This window comes from Rana temporaria, chromosome 4, assembly GCF_905171775.1.
Source record: "Rana temporaria chromosome 4, aRanTem1.1, whole genome shotgun sequence".
NCBI classification, from domain to species: Eukaryota; Metazoa; Chordata; class Amphibia; order Anura; family Ranidae; genus Rana; species Rana temporaria.
In genome coordinates this window covers 217,643,000-217,664,614 of record NC_053492.1, presented here as the reverse complement: position 1 = coordinate 217,664,614, position 21,615 = coordinate 217,643,000, and the positions used below count along the sequence as shown (strand labels likewise).

At 39.5% G+C, this 21,615-nt stretch overlaps 1 protein-coding gene across 2 annotated transcripts in view; it reads left to right on the top strand.

The window, feature by feature from the left end:
- LOC120936992 (collagen alpha-1(XXI) chain-like) overlaps window positions 1-21,615 on the top strand; it is a 280,507-nt gene that overhangs the window by 218,846 nt on the left and 40,046 nt on the right. For both annotated transcript variants that reach the window (XM_040349853.1, XM_040349854.1), the window contains exons 17-23: window positions 1,232-1,285; window positions 7,021-7,065; window positions 7,148-7,201; window positions 15,563-15,616; window positions 15,727-15,780; window positions 17,496-17,567; window positions 19,197-19,232. In XM_040349853.1, the coding sequence (XP_040205787.1) occupies window positions 1,232-1,285; window positions 7,021-7,065; window positions 7,148-7,201; window positions 15,563-15,616; window positions 15,727-15,780; window positions 17,496-17,567; window positions 19,197-19,232 (369 nt within the window). The remainder of the gene's footprint in view (window positions 1-1,231; window positions 1,286-7,020; window positions 7,066-7,147; window positions 7,202-15,562; window positions 15,617-15,726; window positions 15,781-17,495; window positions 17,568-19,196; window positions 19,233-21,615) is intronic.

Here is a 21,615-nt window from a genome sequence, read left to right as displayed (position 1 = left end):
TCACTAAGGGCTCTTTCACACTGGCGGCCCATTCAGGTCCGCCTGCCAGTTTTTTTGGCAGACCTGAACGGGCGCTCCGTGCTCCTCTATGGAGCCGCGGATGTCAGCGGTGACATGCCCGCTGACATCCGACCCGCTCCCATCCGCCAAAGTGTGACAGAGGAAAAACCTACTTTTCCATCCGTCTGGCAGATCGGATCGGGTGAACACGGACAGACGGTCCATGTTCATCTGATCCCCCCATAGGGGAGAGCAGAGAAAAGACAGGGCGGTTCCTGCACAGTGTGCGGGGACCGCCCTGTCATCCGACGGCTCAGTGGGGATCAACGGAGCGATCCCCGCTGAGCAAGGGGAGGTTCACGGGGCGGATCATTACTGATCCGCCCCGTGTGAAAGGGGCCTAAGTGTCAGGGTTTGGATCTCAAACTACAACCTCTGCAGTGTTTTGCTGTAGCTTTTCTCAATGTGCCACCTGAGATGCTGGACAGCTTTTGGTCTTGCCTTGTACCTTGTTTATAATGAACCTTGAACTCTTTGCTACTCCCATGAACTTCTTGATTTCAGCCATGTCTTTGCATTCCCTGTTTGCCAGATTATTGCTCTCTCTCCAGCCAATATCTTGCTCCTTTTACCCTTGCTGCCATCCGTATCTTCACCACCACTTGTTACTGATCTTAAGCTTGTTCTTTGACTATGCATCCACTTGATTCCAACCTGCAACCATTTGTTATCAACCTTTGGCTTGTTCCTCATTCACACGTCTGCATGATTCCAACCTGCAACCATTTGTTACTGACCTTTGGCTTGTTTATTGATTGCACTTCTGCTTGATTCCTACATGCTATGTCTGCTATCGGACCCCGGTTTCTCACCTTCTGGTGGGGTAATTCTGAGTGCCCCGAACCTGGAGCTAGCGCACAGCAAAACCCATCTCCACCATCAGTAGCTCTGGCAAAGATTGGTTAATGCTTAAACCCTATATATGGCAGCTCCTAAAAGAGGTAGGAACCAATTCTTATGATATATTAACATTGTTTGAACAATACTCTTGCGTCATACAAATGCAAACATGTGAAGGCATCTATAATACATTTCTAGTTTGCAGAAGTTCCATTTTACATCGTTAGAAAATCTTTTTGGTTGTAGATTGGGGAAGATTATGTTTCTTTTCGTGCTTCTTTTTTCTTACTTGCTCTATAATGCTGAACTAATGTACTTTGTATCTATCTAGGGAGAAGAAGGAAAGCCAGGTCCACAAGGAATGGAAGGTCACAGAGGATTGCCTGTAAACATTTATTTTCAAATTGTTTAAAAAAAAAATTTGCATATCTGGTATAACTGTAAAGATGATCTTTCACTTTTTTTTTATAATTCATAGGGCATTATAACATTTTGGAAAAAATAGTCATATTTATTATGCACTTATTAGACATGTGCACAGATATTTTTTTTCGTTTTTTTTTGTTCTGTTTCATATCGTTCCGTAGGTTCGTTCCCGTTCGTTTTTCGTAAGACACCCGTTTTCCTGTTCGTTCCCGTTCGTTTTTCGTACGACGCGATTTTTTCGTATTCCGATCGTTTCGTATTTTGGTTACCATTTTATTTTCGTACATACGGGATGGTTCGTTATTCTGTTTAATTCATGTTCGTTACTTGTTAGACAATAATTTTTGTGAATTTTCATCATTTTGTACTTTCGTAAATATATCGCGGGATTCGCGGCACTTTCAACACGCGGCTCATCCATATTAACTATTGTTAAGCCCCATACACTTGGTCAGACTTTAACAACAAACATAAAAACGATCGTTCGTTTTTAAACTCCATCAGAAAACCATTTTTGGGTTCCAGGTTCAAAAGTCTGGCCAACTGATCTCCCTTCAGACGAAAATCCACAGAAAAGTTTATTTGGCTCTACTGTACTACTGTACTCAGCACAAAAGAGAAGCTGCTTCACTAACTAACTACACTCACTGTCCATTCAAAAAAACGAAAATTACATCTTATAACAAAAGATTTGCATTCTGTATTTTGAAACCAAATTACGAACAGAAAGAAGGAATTCAGAATACAGAATACAAATCTTTTGTTATAAGATGTCATATGAACATACAAACAGAAAAAGGAATCAAACAAAATACAGAATGAAAATCTTTTGTTAGATGTCATATGAACATACGACTGAAAATCAAAATACAAACAGAACAAGGATTCAAACCAAATACAGAATGCAAGTCTTTTGTTATAGATGTCATTTTTGTTCTTTTGCCGTTTTCGGTTTTCGTTTTGTCATATTTTCGTCGGATCGTTCGTTCGTATTTGCGGTTGTTCGTTATGCGACTCATTCGTAATCCCGTCGTTTTCGTATTTTGGTGCTTACATTTTTTCGTATGTACACATTATTCTGCGGGTACGAAAATTAACATTTTCGTACGAAAATAACATTCGTACGAATGGGAATGCACATATCTAGCACTTATTAGAGGCTAGACAAATATATGCATACTATGTACAAATATAGAGATCAGTAAAGTAAATTCAAGGATGAACAAGTCAGATATCCACCTTGTGTAGTTTGTAAGATAGGGACATATATATATATATATATATATATATATATATATATATATATATATATATATATATATATATATATATATATATATATATTGTTACAGTGCGTCAAATAATTGTACACAATTAACATTCTGTTGGGATTTTTAGGAGAGTTTCGGTATAAATGTTTAGGTTTTCTAACCACCTTTAATTATCACTGAAAACCTTTCAAAATACATTCTGTAGTTGCACAATTTGCTGTCTAAGACTGTATTCACATAGTCGGCTAGGGGTGGATAGTACTAAGTTGATACCTGAAAACTCTAAGAAGAAGCCTAACCTGCCTCCACTTAACAACTGTAGCTTTTTTTTATCACTTGACCCTCTTTTAGATTGTAATCTCTAATGAGCAGGGCCCTCTTATTCATGTTGCCTGTAAGTCTAATGCAGTGTTTTATGTCTGTAGGTAAGGGGTATCTATTTAGTTTTCCTACAGGATAGTTTTTCCTGATATTATATAAATACATTTTTAAATCAGGGAAAATCATGTCAGACTGACTAAATATGTAACACTGAAGAAGACACTTTGCTACAATGTAAAGTAGTGAGTGTACAGCTTGTATAACAGTGTAAATTTTCTGTCTCCTCAAAATAACTCAACACACAGCCATTAATGTCTAAACAGCCTAGGCCAGGGGTGGCCAACCAGTGGCCCGGGGGCCACATGTGGCCCGCGGAGCCCTCTGATGTGGCCCGCGACCTCCTGCTCTGGAATGGTGGGTTGACAAGCCCAGATCGCAGGTTGCCAACCCGCCATACTGCAGCATCAGTGTTGTGAATGGTGGTGGTAGAGGAAGAAAGCGGCTGCAGAGCAGAGCCCCATAGGCCGATGCTTTCTCTACAGCTAGCCTATGGCAAATTAAAGAAGGATAGACACAGGTGCATTATGCTGCCCCCACGTTGTGGGTAAACCGCAGCACATCAGGGTGAAAGCAGTCTTAGGTCCTTTTCACATGATCAGCCCAACCAAATAGGACCCTCAATTAACCTCTACAGAGTGACAGATGTCCGTTTACGCTCGCCTACCTCCAATCCAAAAAACAAAAGGGAATTCATCCCATTCCATCTGGGAGGATCGGAGGACCTATAGAGTAACCGTGATCTGTCATCTGTGCGCCCCGCTCAATGTGGCCCGCGACTGGTTACCAAGTTGCTTAAGTGGCCCTCACTCTTCAAAAGGTTGGGCACCCCTGGCCTAGGCTATAAGAAGATTGCCAAGATCCTAACACTGAGCTGCAGCATGGTGGCCAAGACCATTCAGTTTAACAGAACAGGCCTCGCCATGGTAGACCAAAAAGTTGAGTGCACATGCTCAGTGTCATATCCAGAGGTTTTCTTTGGGAAATAGAAGTATGAGTGCTGCCAGCATTGCTGAAAGGTTGAAGGGGTGGGGGTTCAGCCTGTCAGTGCTCAGACCATATACAGCACACTGTATTAAATTGGTCTGCATGGCTGTCGTCTCAGAAGGAAGCCTCTTCTAAAGATGATGCACAAGCAAGCCCGCAAATAGTTTGCTGAAGACAAGCAGACTAAGGACATGTATTACTGGAACCATGTCTTGTGGTCTGATGAGACCAAGATAAACTTATTTGGTTCAGATGGTGTCAAGCGTGTGTGGTGGCAACCAGGTGAGGAGTACAAAGGCAAGTGGGTCTTGCCTACAGTCAAGCATGGTGGAGGGAGTGTCATGATCTGGGGCTGCATGAGTGTTGCCAGCACTGGGGAGCTACAGTTCACTGAGGGAACCATGAATGCCAACGTGTACTGTGACATGCTAAAGCAGAGCATGATCCCCTCCCTTTGGACATTGGGCTGCAGGGCAGTGTTCCAACGTGATAACGACCCCAAACACACCTCCAAGATGACCACTGCCTTGCTAAAGAAGCTGAGGGTAAAGGTGAAAGACTGGCCAAGCTAGTCTCCAGACCAAGACCCTATTGAGCATCTGTGGGGCATCCTTAAATGGAAGGTGGAGGAGCGCAAGGTCTCTAACATTCACCAGCTCTGTGATGTCGTCATGGGGAAAAGGAAGAGGACTTCAGTGGCAACCTGTGAACTCCATGCCCAAGAGGGTTAAGGCAGTGCTGGAAAATAATGGTGGCCACACAAAATATTTTGAGCCCAATTTGGACATTTTCACTAAGGGGTGTACTCACTTTTATTGCCAGTGGTTTAGACATTAATGGCTGTGTTTTGAGTTATTTTGAGGGGAAAGCAAATTTACAATGTTATACAAGCTGTACACTCACTACTTTTCAATGTAGCAAAGTGTAATTTCTTCGGTGTTGTCACATGTAAAGATATTTTGTGAGACACTATATATATATATATATATATATATATATATATATATATATATATATATATATATATGTAACTCGCCAAAACAATGATTTGTAGAGTTAGGTAACTACAAAAGTAATTACTGTGGAGTATAAGAGAAAACCCACAACAGTCATTTCAGTGTTGCATTATTTTTTTATATATTTATGTGTCCTTTCATTTGTAATTTTTTACAGTATCTGCTAAACTGATACTCTGTCTTTCTCATCTACTGTGGCTGTATCCCCAACATCTGCTGTAGCATTTTTGCACACACGTTTGCTGTAACATCTTTTTCTCTGGTTTCTGCTAACCACAGAACCCTTATAATTTGCGTTAATTTCTGAAAGGGATCAGTTGATTTAGAACTCACTTATGCTGAAGCTGTACAGCTCCACTTGAGACTAAGGAATGCCTATGTACTTGCTCTTGGATGATAGCAAGTGCATCCATAATTTTACTGGAATAAATTGGGGTGTGGGGGTAGTGGCGCTGTCTGTTCAGTAGCCAATGGCTAAAGAGAATAAGGAGACACACTGCAATATATATGCAGTAAAGCACACTAGTTCCACCAGAGATGGCGTCCACCAGCCTGGAATTAAGATATAATGCTAGGCACAGCTAAGTATATCTAAACCAAAATATAAAGCAGCATCTAAAACAAAGTAGTGTGACTATATAGTAAGTCACTAGAGTGGAAAACTATTGCTAGTTAGACCAAACATACTATGTGGATAAAAATAGGCACATATGGGTGAAATGGATGCAAATAGAAAATAAATTGAACTAGAACTCCGCTAGCAAATTACAAATATATGTGATCCTAAAGTGAGATAAAGTCCTGTGATGCCCGTAGCATAATATTTGAATATAAATATGAATATGCACACAATTGTGCAAAAAACATCGGCATATATCACCAAAAAGTATTGAATCCTGTGATAACTAGAGTTGGATATATGTACCCAACTGTGTTAGATAATGAAAAGTGTAACACAAAAACACCAACAAGTGAAACCAAAAAGTCATAAAGTCACAAAATCAGCAGTAAAGTGATGAATCCTCAAACAGTTAATTGAAATTGAAATTCAACTTGAGTGCAGTAATCAACTTCAAACAGTGCTGGGTGATCACACTATGCAGTTGGTGTAAGCGCGGTGGTCCCGGTGCTCCCCCACTTGGGTCACCACTCACCAAAAGCCCTCACCCCTGCAGGGGTAGGGTGCAAAACACGCTGCGGTGTCTCTCAATCCCAATCCTTCCTTCCCTGAGCTCTCTGGGAACGACTTCCACCAGGTGGAAAAGATCTTCCTAATCGTCCAGACTCCTCCAGAAAAAAAGACAGGCTCCCATAGCGTGATATAGCGTGATATGTAAAAAACAGGGTAAGCTTTATTGCACTGCCACTAAGAGCTTGGCGTGCTAAATAAAATATGAGCGTGTACAAACAGTGTATGGTAATGCCCATAAACTAATCAGGACAAGGATAATTAAAAATAAAATGGAATAGAAATAAAAAAGTTGAAAAAATAAAAGATTGCAGATGTGCAGACACGGCACTATCAATCCGGTATCAGTCTTATAATTTACATTATTTACATTTCCCACATCCTATCCTAAGCGCGGGTATTCCATTTATTTTCCATAATTTTACTGTTAGTTAGGGGAACACGTCCCTAACACCACAGCAAGCCATGCACATTAAATGGTGATTCCTGTCAGCTGTATGTTGCTGGGTTCTGTAGTAGAATAGATTTCAATCCTTGGAGCTAATGTTTGATAATTTTTTAGGTGTACGGCTCTAATCAGGCACTTACAAAAAGACCCCAACCGATGCCCAGCGCCGATAGGGCGCCAGACACCTGAATAGGGGGAGGCAGCTGCGACAATAGTTAGATTCATGAAATGCATGAATCTATCTATTGGTGATGGAGCAGTGCTGGAGAGAAGGGGCTCCTGTGCCCTCTATGGACGCATCGCCTGATCCTTGTTTAACTCCAGACATATAGACATTTTATAGTATAGCAATAAGGATATTGTTATCCGTTAAACAAATCTATTTTTTAATCTACTGCCTTTCAGGGAATACCTGGAATTCCTGGAAATGAAGGTTCAAGTGGAACAAAGGTACAGCATACCATTACATTTTTTAAAGAAATCAAACCTGTGGAATTAGATCTTCTGAAAAAAAGATGGCTTAACTTTCTAGGGTGAAGCCGGATCTCATGGAGAACCTGGTACGAGAGGACCTTCTGGAATTCCAGTAAGTTTAGCAACAATGACATGCACATGTTTAAAATATGTATATCATTAAAATGTATCAAAAAGATTGTTTCAGCAAACGTATAAAAAATACTGGCAATGAAGTGATAAATATGGCAAACATTTCAAATAGCATCAGGCGCAGTCCAAGCCACTGACAACAATTAATATTGGCAGAAGTGAAAAACAGAGCATGTCAAATAAGCTGCTGGCATCTGAAGCAAAGAATTTGATTGACTCATAAGAAAGCAAATAGTATGTGAGAAGCAGATGAGCTATACCTGCAGTGACCCCTTCTACAGTTTCAACCAGATGAATTGAGACAAAAAAGCAGGCACAAACATAGGAACTATGATGCAGAAAAGGGCTGCAGGTGCAGTATGAGAGAGTGAAAGTGATAACACCAAATTTAACAAACCTGCTCCCCATTCACGTCTGAGAGCTCGTAACACTAACGAGTCACATGACACCGAGGAGGGAAAATGGCTAATTGGGCCCAATTTGGACATTTTCACTTCGGGACATACTCACTTTAGTTGCTAGCGGTTTAGACATTAACCCCTCTGGCGGTATTCCCGAGTCTGACTCGGGGTTAGATTTTTGTGCTAGGATCGGTAACCCCGAGTCAGACTCGGGCTTGCCTCGCTGGATCCACAGACAGTGTTTACTTACCTTGTCCCTGGATCCAGCGATGTCACCGCGCTGTGTGAGCGAGCGGGACCTCGCTCGATTCACACAGTGTCCTCCTGTGCCGCTGATCTCCGTTCCCTGCGACGTTACGACACACGGGAGCGGAGAACGGCGCCAAATTCAAAAACGTAAACAAACACATTACATACAGTATACTGTAATCTTATAGATTACAGTACTGTATGTAAAAAATACACACCCCCTTGTCCCTAGTGGTCTGGCCAGTGTCCTACATGTACTTTTATATAATAAAAACTGTTCTTTCTGCCTGCAAACTGTAGATTGTCCATAGCAACCAAACATGTCCCTTTATGTCAAATATGGTTTTAGAGCAGCTAGAAAACAGCGATAATAAATTATAATCACTTGCAGAATTGTGCGATAGCGATTTGTGGGGAAATTCGTCATAAAAAAATAAAAGTAATGACAGCAACAATTCTGCAACTGAGCAAATTTCAGTGATTTTGAGTTGATTACATTATTGAATAATTTTTATTATAATTTTTTTATTATTTGTTATAATTATTTATAATTATTTATTATATTATAATTTATAATTTTGTTTTTAAAAAAATTTCATACCCGGGATGCCTACAAAACTGTTGTTTGGTCAGATTTAAGTGAGTTATTCCTAAGAATTACAGACCTACAGTATAAAACGCCAAATTTCCTTTCAAAATAATGGTACCGCTTTCAGCACCTTTTTTCTGAAAGAATCATACCGCCAGGGAGGTTAATGGCTGTGTGTTGAGTTATTTTGAGGGGACACCACATTTACACTGTTATACAAGCTGTACACTCACTACTACTAAATGTAATTTCTTCAGTGTTGTCACATGAAAAGATATAATAAAATATTTACAAAAATGTGAGGGGTGTACTCACTTTTATGAGATACTGTATATATATATATATCATTAGCTAGCTAAATCAACCGTTATCAGACTGTGCTCGCTTTTTTGCCTTAATTCATCAGTTTTAAACTTCAGACTGAGCACTTACTAAGATGAGAAAGTGATTTATTGCAATGAGTTAATGTGAGACTTAATCAGTTGTGAGTACAAATTGCAGCTTCAGCTATAGATCCTATAATAGCTAATTTTTTAACAGATTGTAGGACAAAGATACAGGTGAAAAGGAGCTTAAAGCGCCACCCCCCAGGCTCAAAAACATATTCTTTCAATTATATGTAAACAGTTTGTGCAGCTAATCAGCCTTCTTTGTACTACCAGCAGAGCTTTTTTTCTCAGAAAATAGGTGCAGGAACTCAACCATGACCCCGTTCAGTTTTCACAAACAGTAGAAGGGTCTTAAAGGGGCATTAAATACCCGGATTGCATAACATACAGAGCGCAGAGTTCAGGGGGTTACTGTCAGGACCATTAAGGTAAGTACTCACCGAGGCCGAGATGCTGAGGGCGGCTCACCTTTGCGACCCTGTGCAGACCACTCCCTGGAGTTAGAACAGAGGAGGGACGGCACAAGGAGGCACCGGTGCCGGGAACTGGTAGGCAGACCTGGTGCAGCTGACGAAAGCAGGGCAGGTGCAGAGGACTGGAGACAGTCGTTGATCAGGCAGGAACAGGCAGGTAAGTCCAGAAGGGACCAACAGGAAACAAGGCAAATCCGGGTCACAGGCCGTGGGTCAGGAGTTGGAGAGATCAGAGGAAGTCCGTGAGAGCAAGCCAAGGTCAAGGGGCAGGAGACAACAGCAAATCCGATAAGCAGGCAGGGGTCAAGTGTAGGAGACGGCAGAGAATAGTCAAGGTCCAATCCGGGTCAAACAGGTCAGGGTATTCAGGTTTCAAGGTTCTCTCACAGGGTAAAGCTGACAACGAACCAGCAATTAGCAAAGAGGAAGGGGCTGGCTTAAATAGGCCGCACTGGCCACTGATTGGTCCACAGAAGTACAGGTTCAGAACCAGGCTCCATCGGACAGCACACAGAATAGCACTGAGCAGTGGCTCAGAGGCAAAGAGCTGGACTTGTAAATGGAGAGGTCCCAGGTTCGATTCTACCCAGAACCAACTGGGGAATGTGACCGTAAAAGGTCTGTGCCCTGACAGTTACACACAGAGTGTAGAGCTGTCACTTGTAAACACAAAAAACAGACTTCTGTGTTTACAAGTGATTGTGGTGAGCAGGCACCAAAGGGTCGGAGCCAGAGGTTGTGGAACTGAGTTCCCCCAAGTTCCCCCTGAAAAAAAGCCCTGACTACCAGTATTAACATGTCAATGAATTTGTCAGTGTGAAGCAATTATCCACACATGAAACATTAGGCAGGGAACTGTATCTGAAGGTTCTTATTTATCCAGGTCATAGTATAGATCAGGGGTCTCCAAACTGCAGCCCTGAGGCCGGATGCGGCCCTTTGCTTGCCTTAACACGGCCCTTGGGGCACTATTCCATCCAACTCCAATGGGGTATAATTCTTGTTGCTGACACCAATGGGGCACTATTCCTCTAACTGACACCATCAATTCTTTCCATTGACACCAACGATGGGGCACTAGTTCTCCCACTGTCACAAAATATATGGTATTATTTACTCCCACTGGACACCTGGACATTTTCTACTCCAAATGGCCCTAGTCTGTCTGTCCCCCCCTTAAAGTCTGAAGGCCCGTAAACTGGCCTTTTTTTTCGAAAGTTTGAAGACCCCTGGTAAAATTAATAGTAGTAAGTCACATTCAGTTAGACTTATTGAAGACATTTCAGGACTCCTCTATATGGCTTCTTCAGTTCCCATGAGTGTTGGAAATAGAGTTCATGGTTAAAAGTGTGAAGTGTTGTGAAACACCGGGGTAAATAAGTTAAATGCTAGACATTTTAGGTTAAAGCTTAACCTCCGGTGTCCACATTAGGGACTCACTCCTAGCAGTTTGTGATTTTTTTCCCAGAGTGAAAGGTCATTGAGTTATTAAGATTTTAAAGAGTGTTCAACAATGACTGCGTGGGAATAGTGTGTGGGAACAACCCACTCCACAAATGATGCCCTGGGACAGAAAGTTGGTGATAGTAAGCAGAGTTTGGCACCACAACTACCTACTGAGAAAGAAAGAATGTTCAGCATTAAAGCATACTCAACTAGCCTACAGCAAGCAAGCTGTATACCAAGGCAAATTAAAGACAGATCAAGACATCCATTGTTATACAACTATAGACCAGCAACAATAAAAAAGAGGAGTTAACCTGGGAAAGAAAGAACGGTAGCGGAACATTAAAGAAGCTGTCTGCTTTTAATGTAAATTGTTAGACGGGGTCAAATTGGTTGTTTTGCATGCTGGCTGGTAAGTGTGCTGAGAAATCTTTTGTTTGTTTGTGATGTGTGTTGCCCTTCCATGTGCACCTTACTGCAATGGCTAGTTATAGGTTGAAATAATGTCTTAACGTCCCCTATGCCAAGTACAATGATATTGTCTCCAAACAGAAATATGCTTGTGCAATGGAATCAACAGCGTCTCCCATTGTAGTTCACCTGTACATGAAAGAGGTGGAGAGAAGAGTTTTGAACTCACTCAGGGAAACAAAAAGAGTCTTTCATTAAAGTACGGTACATGGATTTAGATAAAACTGTTTGAAGTACACCGGTCAGTATCCCTGATAACTGCCACACAAGTCATATGATGATGCTCTATTGCACTAGTGACTAAACTGCTAAATACCCTTTCTCATCAGCAATTAGAACAGCCTTGTGACTTCTATCAGTGTCTGGTTAAAGCTTGTAGGAGGAGTTTTCATTCCCCAATGATTGTCCTATGAGAATGCAGGACCCCTGACCCTCTGTCTGGACAATGCTGATTGGCCATGTGCCGATCACATGTACTATCTGGAGCTGGTTTGGGGACTCTGGAAGAAAGGGAGGATAAGAAAAGGCAGGACCAAACAGGCTTTTTACACTGTGCAAGGAATTAACCCATTAGATTCTGCAATGGGTATAACAAGAATGCTTTACTGCATATACAGACTTGATTTACTGTTGTGGGTTTAGTAACACTAAACATGAATGGGGGTAATTTCTCAGTTACTTGAGCAATTAACAACTTTCCAAGTTTTCAGGTCATTATGGTATTTGGATTATGGAAGGAACAAGATTGTTTAGAAAATGTCAGAACCCCATTTATGTATTCTAGATCTGTGCAGCAATCCAGTGTGAGTCTTTGCCTCTGTGCAGGAGCTTTTAGTATTAGGACCAGTCATTGCTGCTCTTGATCTGTTGTGCAGGGTGCCTGGTCATGCTTTGCCCCTTTACTGTAGTTTTCTACAAGAAGTCTGCAGTGGATGGACCTGTTGGGTCCCTCAAACGCTTCTTCTCTCTGCGCAAACTATGTGCATTACGATGACGATGTCACCACTACTGTTATTAAGGTAATTTGTGGGTTGTGCACAGAAAGTGGATTTATAGCTTATGTGGCTATTGAGGAATATACTTAAATTAATGTTTTTATGTCCAAAGTTTAGCTTTAAATACATTTTAATGGTTTATTAGCGTGACAATTTCAATTTATTCAGTGCTGTTACATATTCATATTATAGTACTTTAATTAGTTCAACTGAAGCTCTAAATAACCTACAGTATACCCTTATTTAGCAGCTGTTGCTATTGTTGGATAGGAAAAATAGATTGAAATAGCAATACGAAGAACTACATTAACTCCAGATGGAACAAGACATTGGGAATTCCCTTTTGGAAATTTTGACTTTGGAATAAATGTTTTATATTCCAAATGATTCTTGGAAGTAACAGCTAGGTTCTAAAGAGAAACAACTAAAGTCTTTATGGATGTCCTAACAAAGAGTATCTCTGGAAGAGGCATTATATGGAAAACATTAAAAAAAAGTGTGTGTATGTGTATATAGACTGTATATATAGATATATATCTATATATCTATATATCTATATATATATATATATATCTATATATATATATATATATATATATATATATATATATATATATATATATATATATATATATATATATATATATATATATATATCTATATCTATATATATATATACACACACACAGTATCTCACAAAAGTTAGTACACCCCTCACATTTTTGTAAATATTTTATTATATCTTTTCATGTGACAACACTGAAGAAATAACACTTTGCTACAATGTAAAGTAGTGAGTGTACAGCTTGTATAACAGTGTAAATGTGCTGTCCCCTTGTAATAACTCAACACACAGCCATTAATGTCTAAACCGCTGGCAAAAAAAGTGGGCCCAATTAGCCATTTTCCCTCCCCGGGTGTCATGTAACCCGTTGGTGTTACAAGGTCTCAGTTATGAATGGGGTGCAGATGTGCTAAATTTGGTGTTATTGCTCTCACTCTCTCATACTGGTCACTGGAAGTTCAACATGGCACCTCATGGCAAAGAATTATCTGAGGATCTGAAAAAAAGAATTGTTGCTCTACATAAAAATGGCATAGGGCATAAGAAGACTGCCAAGAACCTGAAACTGAGCTGCAGCACGGTGGCCAAGACCATACAGCGGTTTAACAGGACAGGTTCCACTCAGAACAGGCCTTGCTATGGTCGACCAAAGAAGTTAAGTGCACATGCTCAGCGTCATATCCAGAGTTTGTCTTTGAAATAGACATGTGAGTGCTGCCAGCATGCTGTTGTCCCAGAAAGAAGCCTCTTCTAAAGACGATGCACATGAAAGCCTGCAAATAGTTTGCTGAAGACAAGCAGACTAAGAACATGGATTACTGGAACTATGTCCTGTGGTCTGATGAGACCAAGATAAACTTGTTTGGTTCAAATGGTGTCAAGCGTGTGTTGAGGCAACCAGGTGAGGAGTACAAAGACAAGTGTGTCTTGCCTACAGTCAAGCATGGTGGTGGGAGTGTCATGGTCTGGCGCTGTATGAGTGCTGCTGGCACTGAGGAGCTACAGTTCATTGAGGGAACCATGAATGCCAACATGTACTGTGACATACTGAAGTAGAGTATGATCCCCTCCCTTTCGGAGACAGGTCCGCAGGGCAGTATTCCAACATGATAACGACCCCAAACAAACCTCCAAGATAACCACTGCCTTGCTAAAGAAGCTGAGGGTAAAGGTAAAGGACTGGCCAAGCATGTCTCCAGAAATAAACCCTATTGAGCATCTGTGGGGCATCCTCAAATGGAAAGTGGAGGAGCGCAAGGTCTCCAACAGCCACCAGCTCTGTGATGTCATCATGCAGGAGTGGAAGAGAACTCCAGTTGCAACCTGTGAAGCTCTGGTGAACTCCATGCCCAAGAGGGTTAAGGCAGTGCTAGAAAATAATGGTGGCCACACAAAATATTGACATTTTGGGTCCAATTTGGACATTTTCACTTAGGGGTGTACTCACTTTTGTTGCCAGCGATTTAGACATTAATGGCTGTGTGTTGAGTTATTTTGAGGGGACAGCAAATTTACACTGTTATACAAGCTGTACACTCACTACTTTACATTGTAGCAAAGTGTAATTTCTTCAGCGTTGTCACATGAAAAGATATAATAAAATATTTACAAAAATATGAGGGGTGTACTCACTTTTGTGAGATACTGTATGTATACTGTATATACAAAGTAAATTAAAAACATTTATGATTTCAATCTGAATTCAATCTGAATTCCTGTAGGCCACATCAATTAGTTTATATTGCTTAGCCATGAAAGTCTCACATCTGCTTGTTATCAGTGAAAACTGTTTTATTTCAACATTATAATAGAAATGAACTAAAAGAAGAAAATGGTCATTTAGTTAGAAGTACATACTGAATAGAAGGAATAACTTAATAAAATAAGACAACGAAAAAAAGCCCAACTCTAGGCAAAACTGTTTATTATGTTTTGGGTAATGCAATTAAAGGTTAGAAACTCTCTCAGGTTTTTAATACCACTTTTGTGCCTGGTATAGAGATGGGATCGGAGAATATTTTGACCAGAGTGAGCAGCATAATATTTCAAGTGTTTTTACTCCATGTAGGACCACTATCGGACTTCTTCAATAAAAATGTACAAATAATACAGCCCTAGATACAAAATAGAATGCCAACACTAAGCAATCAGAATCAATTTTGTGCAGGTCTGATTTTACGTTAGTTCTGATTAGCTGCTGTAGTTTACTGCATTTCAGTCCTTACACAGTTCATTAAATAGGCCTATCCCTCTCTTAGGCCCATGACTTTTACCAGGACTGTGGCCTACAATGCTCTATTGTACTTGCATTGCCAACTGTTGTTAAAATATAGACTGGCTGATGTAATAATAAAATACAATAGACCTCTGCCAGAACCAGTGTATCAGAAAGTAGAGAGCTGTTTTGAATAGAAAATAAATATTTGTTTCCATTTTAGTTTATTTTTTGTGCCTTAGAGCCGGTTCACACAGTGGCTCCGCTCTGTTCAATGGAACCATTCTAATAGGAGCCACTCAAGTTGCTCCGATTTAGAAAAGGGTTTTTGTACGACTTTGGGGGCGACTCTGGGCGACTTGCATTGACTTTAATACAGAAGTCATTTTGTAAGTTGCCTCTGAAGTCGTCTTGAGATTGCCTTGCCGAGTTGCCCCCAAAGTCATGCCGCCCCTGTGTGAACCGGTATAAGTGTTATGTAGAACCACCTATCATAATATGGGATTTGCTAGATTACTTTAAACTCATATTTTATTACTATAATCAAGGGAATACCTGGACCCGAAGGCTTACCTGGAGCATCAGGAATGCCTGGACAAAAGGTAATGAACCTTTATTAATTTCTGCTATAAATTTAAATATGTAATTTTAAATGACAGTTCAAAATACATTAGACAGCAATATAGACAAAAATAATCGAATTATCTTATAGGGAAATAAAGGTGATTCTGGAGTAGAAGGCAAACAAGGATTAGCAGGAGCAAAGGTAAGTTAAAAATCATTGCAAACATGAGTGTCTTTATTTGCTATTACATGATTTTGATTTATGCACTTCAAAAGGCCGTGACATATAATTCAATACAATTAAAAGTGAGCCTGTAAGAAAAAACGATTGAGGTTCTCAATGCTGATCTCTCCTACTAAAAGTGCTAGCTGATTAGCTAGTTCAACCATATAGTAAATGGGGTGAAGTTGATGTTGAATTCTAACTACCTTCTGACTTCAGTGGTTGCATGCTTTTCCAGTGACTCAAATAAAATTGAATGCAGAGTCAGGCAGACCCTGAGAATTTTCATAAGTTCACCAATGGCCATCTTTATTTTAAAACAGTTTTTTATGTATTATACAGATGGTACAAATTCTTAATTGGGATTACTTCTCATTTGAAGATAATGGGTAGAGCCATGCAAATCGTTACTTTATGCCCTGCGGCCACCTATACATTCAGAAACATAGAAACAAAATAATACTATAGAGCCATTTATTCCAAACTGCATACAACTATCTATTTTCAGTGTATGGCATAGGAACCATGACTTCTATGGAGTTTTGGAACCTGTGAGGAAGTATAACCAGATTAAGGTGAGGTGGGCTAAAAGAAATAAAGTACACATATAATAGACTTAATTTGTGGTAATTGGTCAGCTAAAACCCATGGGTTGACCCAATTTAATGTGTTATCCATAGGTATTTTGGAGGTTATGGAAGACTTGTGTGCACTTGTGTGCAGCCTGAATCTTCAGTGTTCTATGTACTCCCAAATAAACAGCAGCTGTAGTGGAAATGTGGACAGGAATGGTTCAATAATATTTAAGGTTCTACTCCTACATAATGTAGCTTTAATGCATATGCTAGCATTGTTGTTTTCTTGGATAATGCATTGCGAACAGAGACACATACATGAGACCACCTTTTCCATTGTTTAAGGTTTCTCACAGGCTATCATTATTTAATTTAAAAAATATATATATATATTTTTTATATATGTTTTAATTTAATTAGGAGTTTAAAATTAAATAGTGTGCAATTAAAAAAAAAAAAAGGCTGGTGTCCTTGACAAAAATTGTAGTCATAGTTATTCTATTATTTAGTAATACAAATTTTTATGTTATTATTGTGTTATTCTAACAGATATTTTCAACTTCAGTGAACTCATAGATCTACTAATATTATTCAGGGAACATTGCAGCTCTTCTAAAGTTAAAAGGTTTATTCAACTTCCCAGTGTATTCCACTGGAAAGACAGATTTCACAGTGCCATGTGGTGGTTGAATCTTCTCTAAACCCATGCCAGTTTGTGGCTGTGGTGAAAAATATTTGTGGAACTAAGCACTAATGCTAAATTCAATTGTCATTTTTTAAGGAATAACAAGGAGTACGTATAGGAATACCTCTCACACATTACAAACATGTAATCTAAAGGTGTTCTTAAATTACCAGAATAATGACAAATGGACATGGGGGTTGGCTGGTAGGTAGTTGTACATCTATGTGGCATGTACTATCATTGCATAGGAGGAGGTCTAAAGCTCAAATACTAGGAAAAAAACCTTGTGTCTCCGGTGCCAAGTTTTCAAAGCTGGTCAGGTTCACAATGACCTGAGATGTCTTGCAAGATATGTTAGGTATGTTCCAAGAGCTAATAATGACATTGATAAATAATAACAGCTACTATGTTCTGATATACATTTTCTCTGCCAGGGAGAGAAGGGTGTAATTGGCCTTATGGGCCCACAAGGATACACAGGTATACCAGGACTTACAGGTTTAAAGGTAAATATTTAAATACATGTTTTTCATTGTTCTTAGTGTAAACAATATTTATTATATTGGGATCTGCAATATTAGTGATGGCAAACAAATTCATTTTTTTTATTATTTGCTGTTGGTAAGACAAAACTGCCTAATTTGACATATGGTGCAATCTGAATCTATACACGTAAATCAGATTTGTTGATCAAAATGTTGTCATATACTTTAGTACATTAGTTATTATGCAGACCACTAGATATTTTTGATAGATGAAATAAGCTGAGTTGCTGATAAACTAAACCACTCTAATTAAAGGATGATGTGTGGAAGTTGAAGGATGTAGAGAGTCAAGGAATGAACTGGGCCATGTTGCCTCATGGCAGTGAACTGTCACCTTTTCCTAAATTGTTACAGAAAATGTTTGTTATCTCATGTAGCATTCAGATAATAGGGTTAATTTACTAAGGGAATACAGACAGTCCACTTTACTTAGTGAATAATATAATGCTTTGCTCACTTAAAATGTCAAATTTTGTAAGGGCAATTGAAAAAAAAAAATACAGAATTTCTGCTTGAATATGTAATTTGGAATGGTTTTCTGGGGTATTCAGGCCTTTGGCATTAAGGGAGATTAGCTTTAGCGGGAATTTTGAGGTTTTCGGCCCGTGAGAGGCCATGTTTGGTAAAGGGGTAGGGGTATAAGGACTTTCAAGAAGGCTCAGGGGAGTCAGAGACGATGGGAGGGAGAAGGGACTGGGAAAGGGGAGCAAGTGGGAAAGGTAGGTGGAGGGTGGTGAGTCTCGGGTAGGGTTAGGGAAGCGGAGGGGGGATCAAGAGCGTATGGTATGCTCAGCTGGGGGGTCGAGGGGTTATACTGGATGTGGGAGTTGACCTGCAAGCTCACCGTATATATATGTGGGAGAGTCCAGTGTGGGTCAGCGGTGACTACCAGAGTCCGCTGTGAGGGGGATTCTGCTTAAATATGATTGAGCGATCAAAGAGGACACATCTCTACTTTATTCAGTTGGCATTGAATTAAATATGGAAATTCAGTTTGCTATGTTAAAGGTCTACATTCCATTAGGAATGAAACCCCAATTTTTTTTTTTTTAAAGATGCTTAGCTTATTTTGAAGCTGTAAGGATGATAACACATGAAGCAACATTGCTGACTTGTTTTTAAAAGGGTAATGCTTTGGGGTTGCCATTCTTATCCTGAGTTTACTATCAAGTACGGTTCTGATCTTTAACGAGTATGTAGCCAGTAAAGTCTGAAAAGTCTGAACTTCATGCTTATTCCTGGTCAGTTACTCACCATGTAGTAAATCCAGGATGAGAATGACAGCATTGGAACTGGCATATTTTAAACAGTTAGAGGTGGACTCTTATTTCTGTTCTCAGGGGTTCCTTTTAAAGTCCACATTTGGAAAAAGTAAAGTCCTCCCTTACAGTGGGGCTGCATCTGCACTGCAAAAGTTAAATGATTGTTTAATTTAGACAGTAAAAGCAGATTTACTTACCAGATTTTCTATTCTGCTAAATGGTAGAAGAAGGTAGAATGAAACATTGAAATCCAAAGTTTCTTAGGCACAAACCTATGGTGAGAGTAGACTGCCTATACATAATGTTTTTTTTCTATATTTTTTTTCAGGGTGACAAAGGAAATCAAGGTGAAAAAGGGAGCCAGGTGCATTTTTTCCTACCATTTTATTAATAGTTATGATTTTAATATGTGTACACAATTAAGACTACTATATGTGGATATATGTGTACACACATATGCATATTGGTTGTATCTGAAAAGCTGATACAATAATGTTTTCATTGACACTCTCACAATTCAGTAAGATATTGACAGGAAAGAAATAACAATAGCCACACACATGCAGATATTTCATTTAAAGTATGAATAGTCTGAGTGCCCTATTTTCACCCTTTCTCATTTCCCCCCTGTAGTGACAACAATATGAGAGATAAAAATCTTGCGCCAACTAGATATATGTGAATGTAATAAATTAATAATATGGATGTGAATATAAATTAAATCCTTATGTTTATGAGCTGCTCCCCAAAAATCAGTGAACTGAAAGAATATTGGGTAAAGGTGAGAACTAGGGGGCATTACAAGTGCTTAAACAAAGCTAAATATTCATAGAATAGTGCAAGATGATTGCAATCATAACCAACAATAAATTAGATAAAATGTACCATAACAAACAATGTGAGTGATAGCCTGAATATGATAAATAAACAAAATAATTAAAAATGTGCAAAAAAGTCCATAAATAAAGTGCTGGTGCTCAATAAAGCTTGTGCTCGAAGATTGATTCAATCCACTATACAAGATTTCCACCTCCACCAAAACGGAAGATCACCCCAAATGTGCTCAAGGATGGCACCTTACCAAATGGTGTTGACCTATTTACTTAAAAAGAGGTCACAAATAGCATGTATCACAAGCCTTGGACTTCATGCACGGATCTTAATCCCTTGAGTCAGCCAGACTCCATTAACATGTAGCAAAACCGAGAAAAGAGAGGACCGCCATAGTATAATAACGTTTTAATAAGAAGCTATAAAAACATACAGCGCCAAATGGCCCCTTACTCTTGTTGGTGCCTGTCCCTGGCACTGAGGATGTTCGGCGTTGTAAATATTGTTGAATCGAAAGGAAATCAACTTGCACTATTCTATGAATATTTAGCTTTGTTTAAGCACTTGTAGCGCCCCCTAGTTCTCACCTTTACCCAATAGTGACAAGAATATACTCTAATGCTACACATTCTTTCATGCAGGTGCCTTTTTCCATTTTTTCAGGACAAAAAACAAAAAAAAAATATTAGAGAAACATATTTAGATTTTGCCTGCCCATGCTCTCATGCCCTCTTAAAGTGGAGTTCCACCCATTTTTTTATGTTTGTCTGTGCTGCATGCTCTAATCTCATAGTGTTCAGAATGGACAATTTTTATTTAATTTGTTGCTTGTAAATACCTTTATTTTGTAGTCCTTCATTACTTCCTCCTCCTTATTTGCCTAGGCTAGTTGCAAGGGTTTCTGGGATAGGCATCATGTTTCCCAGTAGTCCTTGCAAACCTGACTGAAACCTATTACATTGCTTGTGCACTGAGCATGTGCGAAATATGCAAAGCTGAAATCCAGGAAGTCTTACAGTCTGGCTTCATGATGCCCACACTTAAGATGGCCACGGTCTAACAAAATGGACCTTAGTTTACAGACTAACTTTACTAGAATACATTAAGCTTGTGTATTACAGGGGTATTTATATTTAAAAAGTGAAATTGTGGGTGGAACTCCCCTTTAAGTTATGGCCCAATCTGTCTATGAGTGAGAGTCCCACCTAGGATAGAGATGAGTGATGGTTGTGTTTCAGAAGCAATGTCAATCAATGAGCCGCATCTCACTTTTAAAAATGCTTACCTATACAAATAGGACTTAAATTGATTGTGAACCTCAGTCATGAAACCTGATCAAAGCGCATATATCTGTAGTGTTTACTCTCTCCAAAGCTCTAAGTATTGTTTCTCTCTGGTGAAAACTTCTAATTTTGGATTCTTTCCTAAGTTTCAGTATGAAACAATGGTTTTAGGACACACTGGGCCTGATTTACTAAGCTATGTGCGCTGCGCTGGTTCATGCATTAATTAGTACTCCGGGTGGAGGCTTAATCAGGCGCATGAACCAGCGTAGCAGCCGGCGCATTGAAACTAATATGTAAAGCCGCGCCGAACTCCCTATAGAAGTCTATGGGAGAAATCAAAAGTGTTCATTTTAAAGGCTAATCTGCAAGTTTAGTCCTAAAAAGTGTTTGGGGACCTCAGTCCTGCCCCAGGGAACATGTATCAATGCTTTTTTTATTTTTTAAAACGGCCGTTTTTTCGGGAGCAGTGAAATTAATAATTCTTAAAGTGAAACAATAAAAGTGAAATATTCCTTTAAATTTCGTACCTAGGGGGGGTGTAATGTCAGCATGTGAAATAGCGCATTTTTCCCGCACTTAGAACTCCCCCTGCACAAAGTGACATTCTGAAGGAAAAAAGTCATTTAAAAA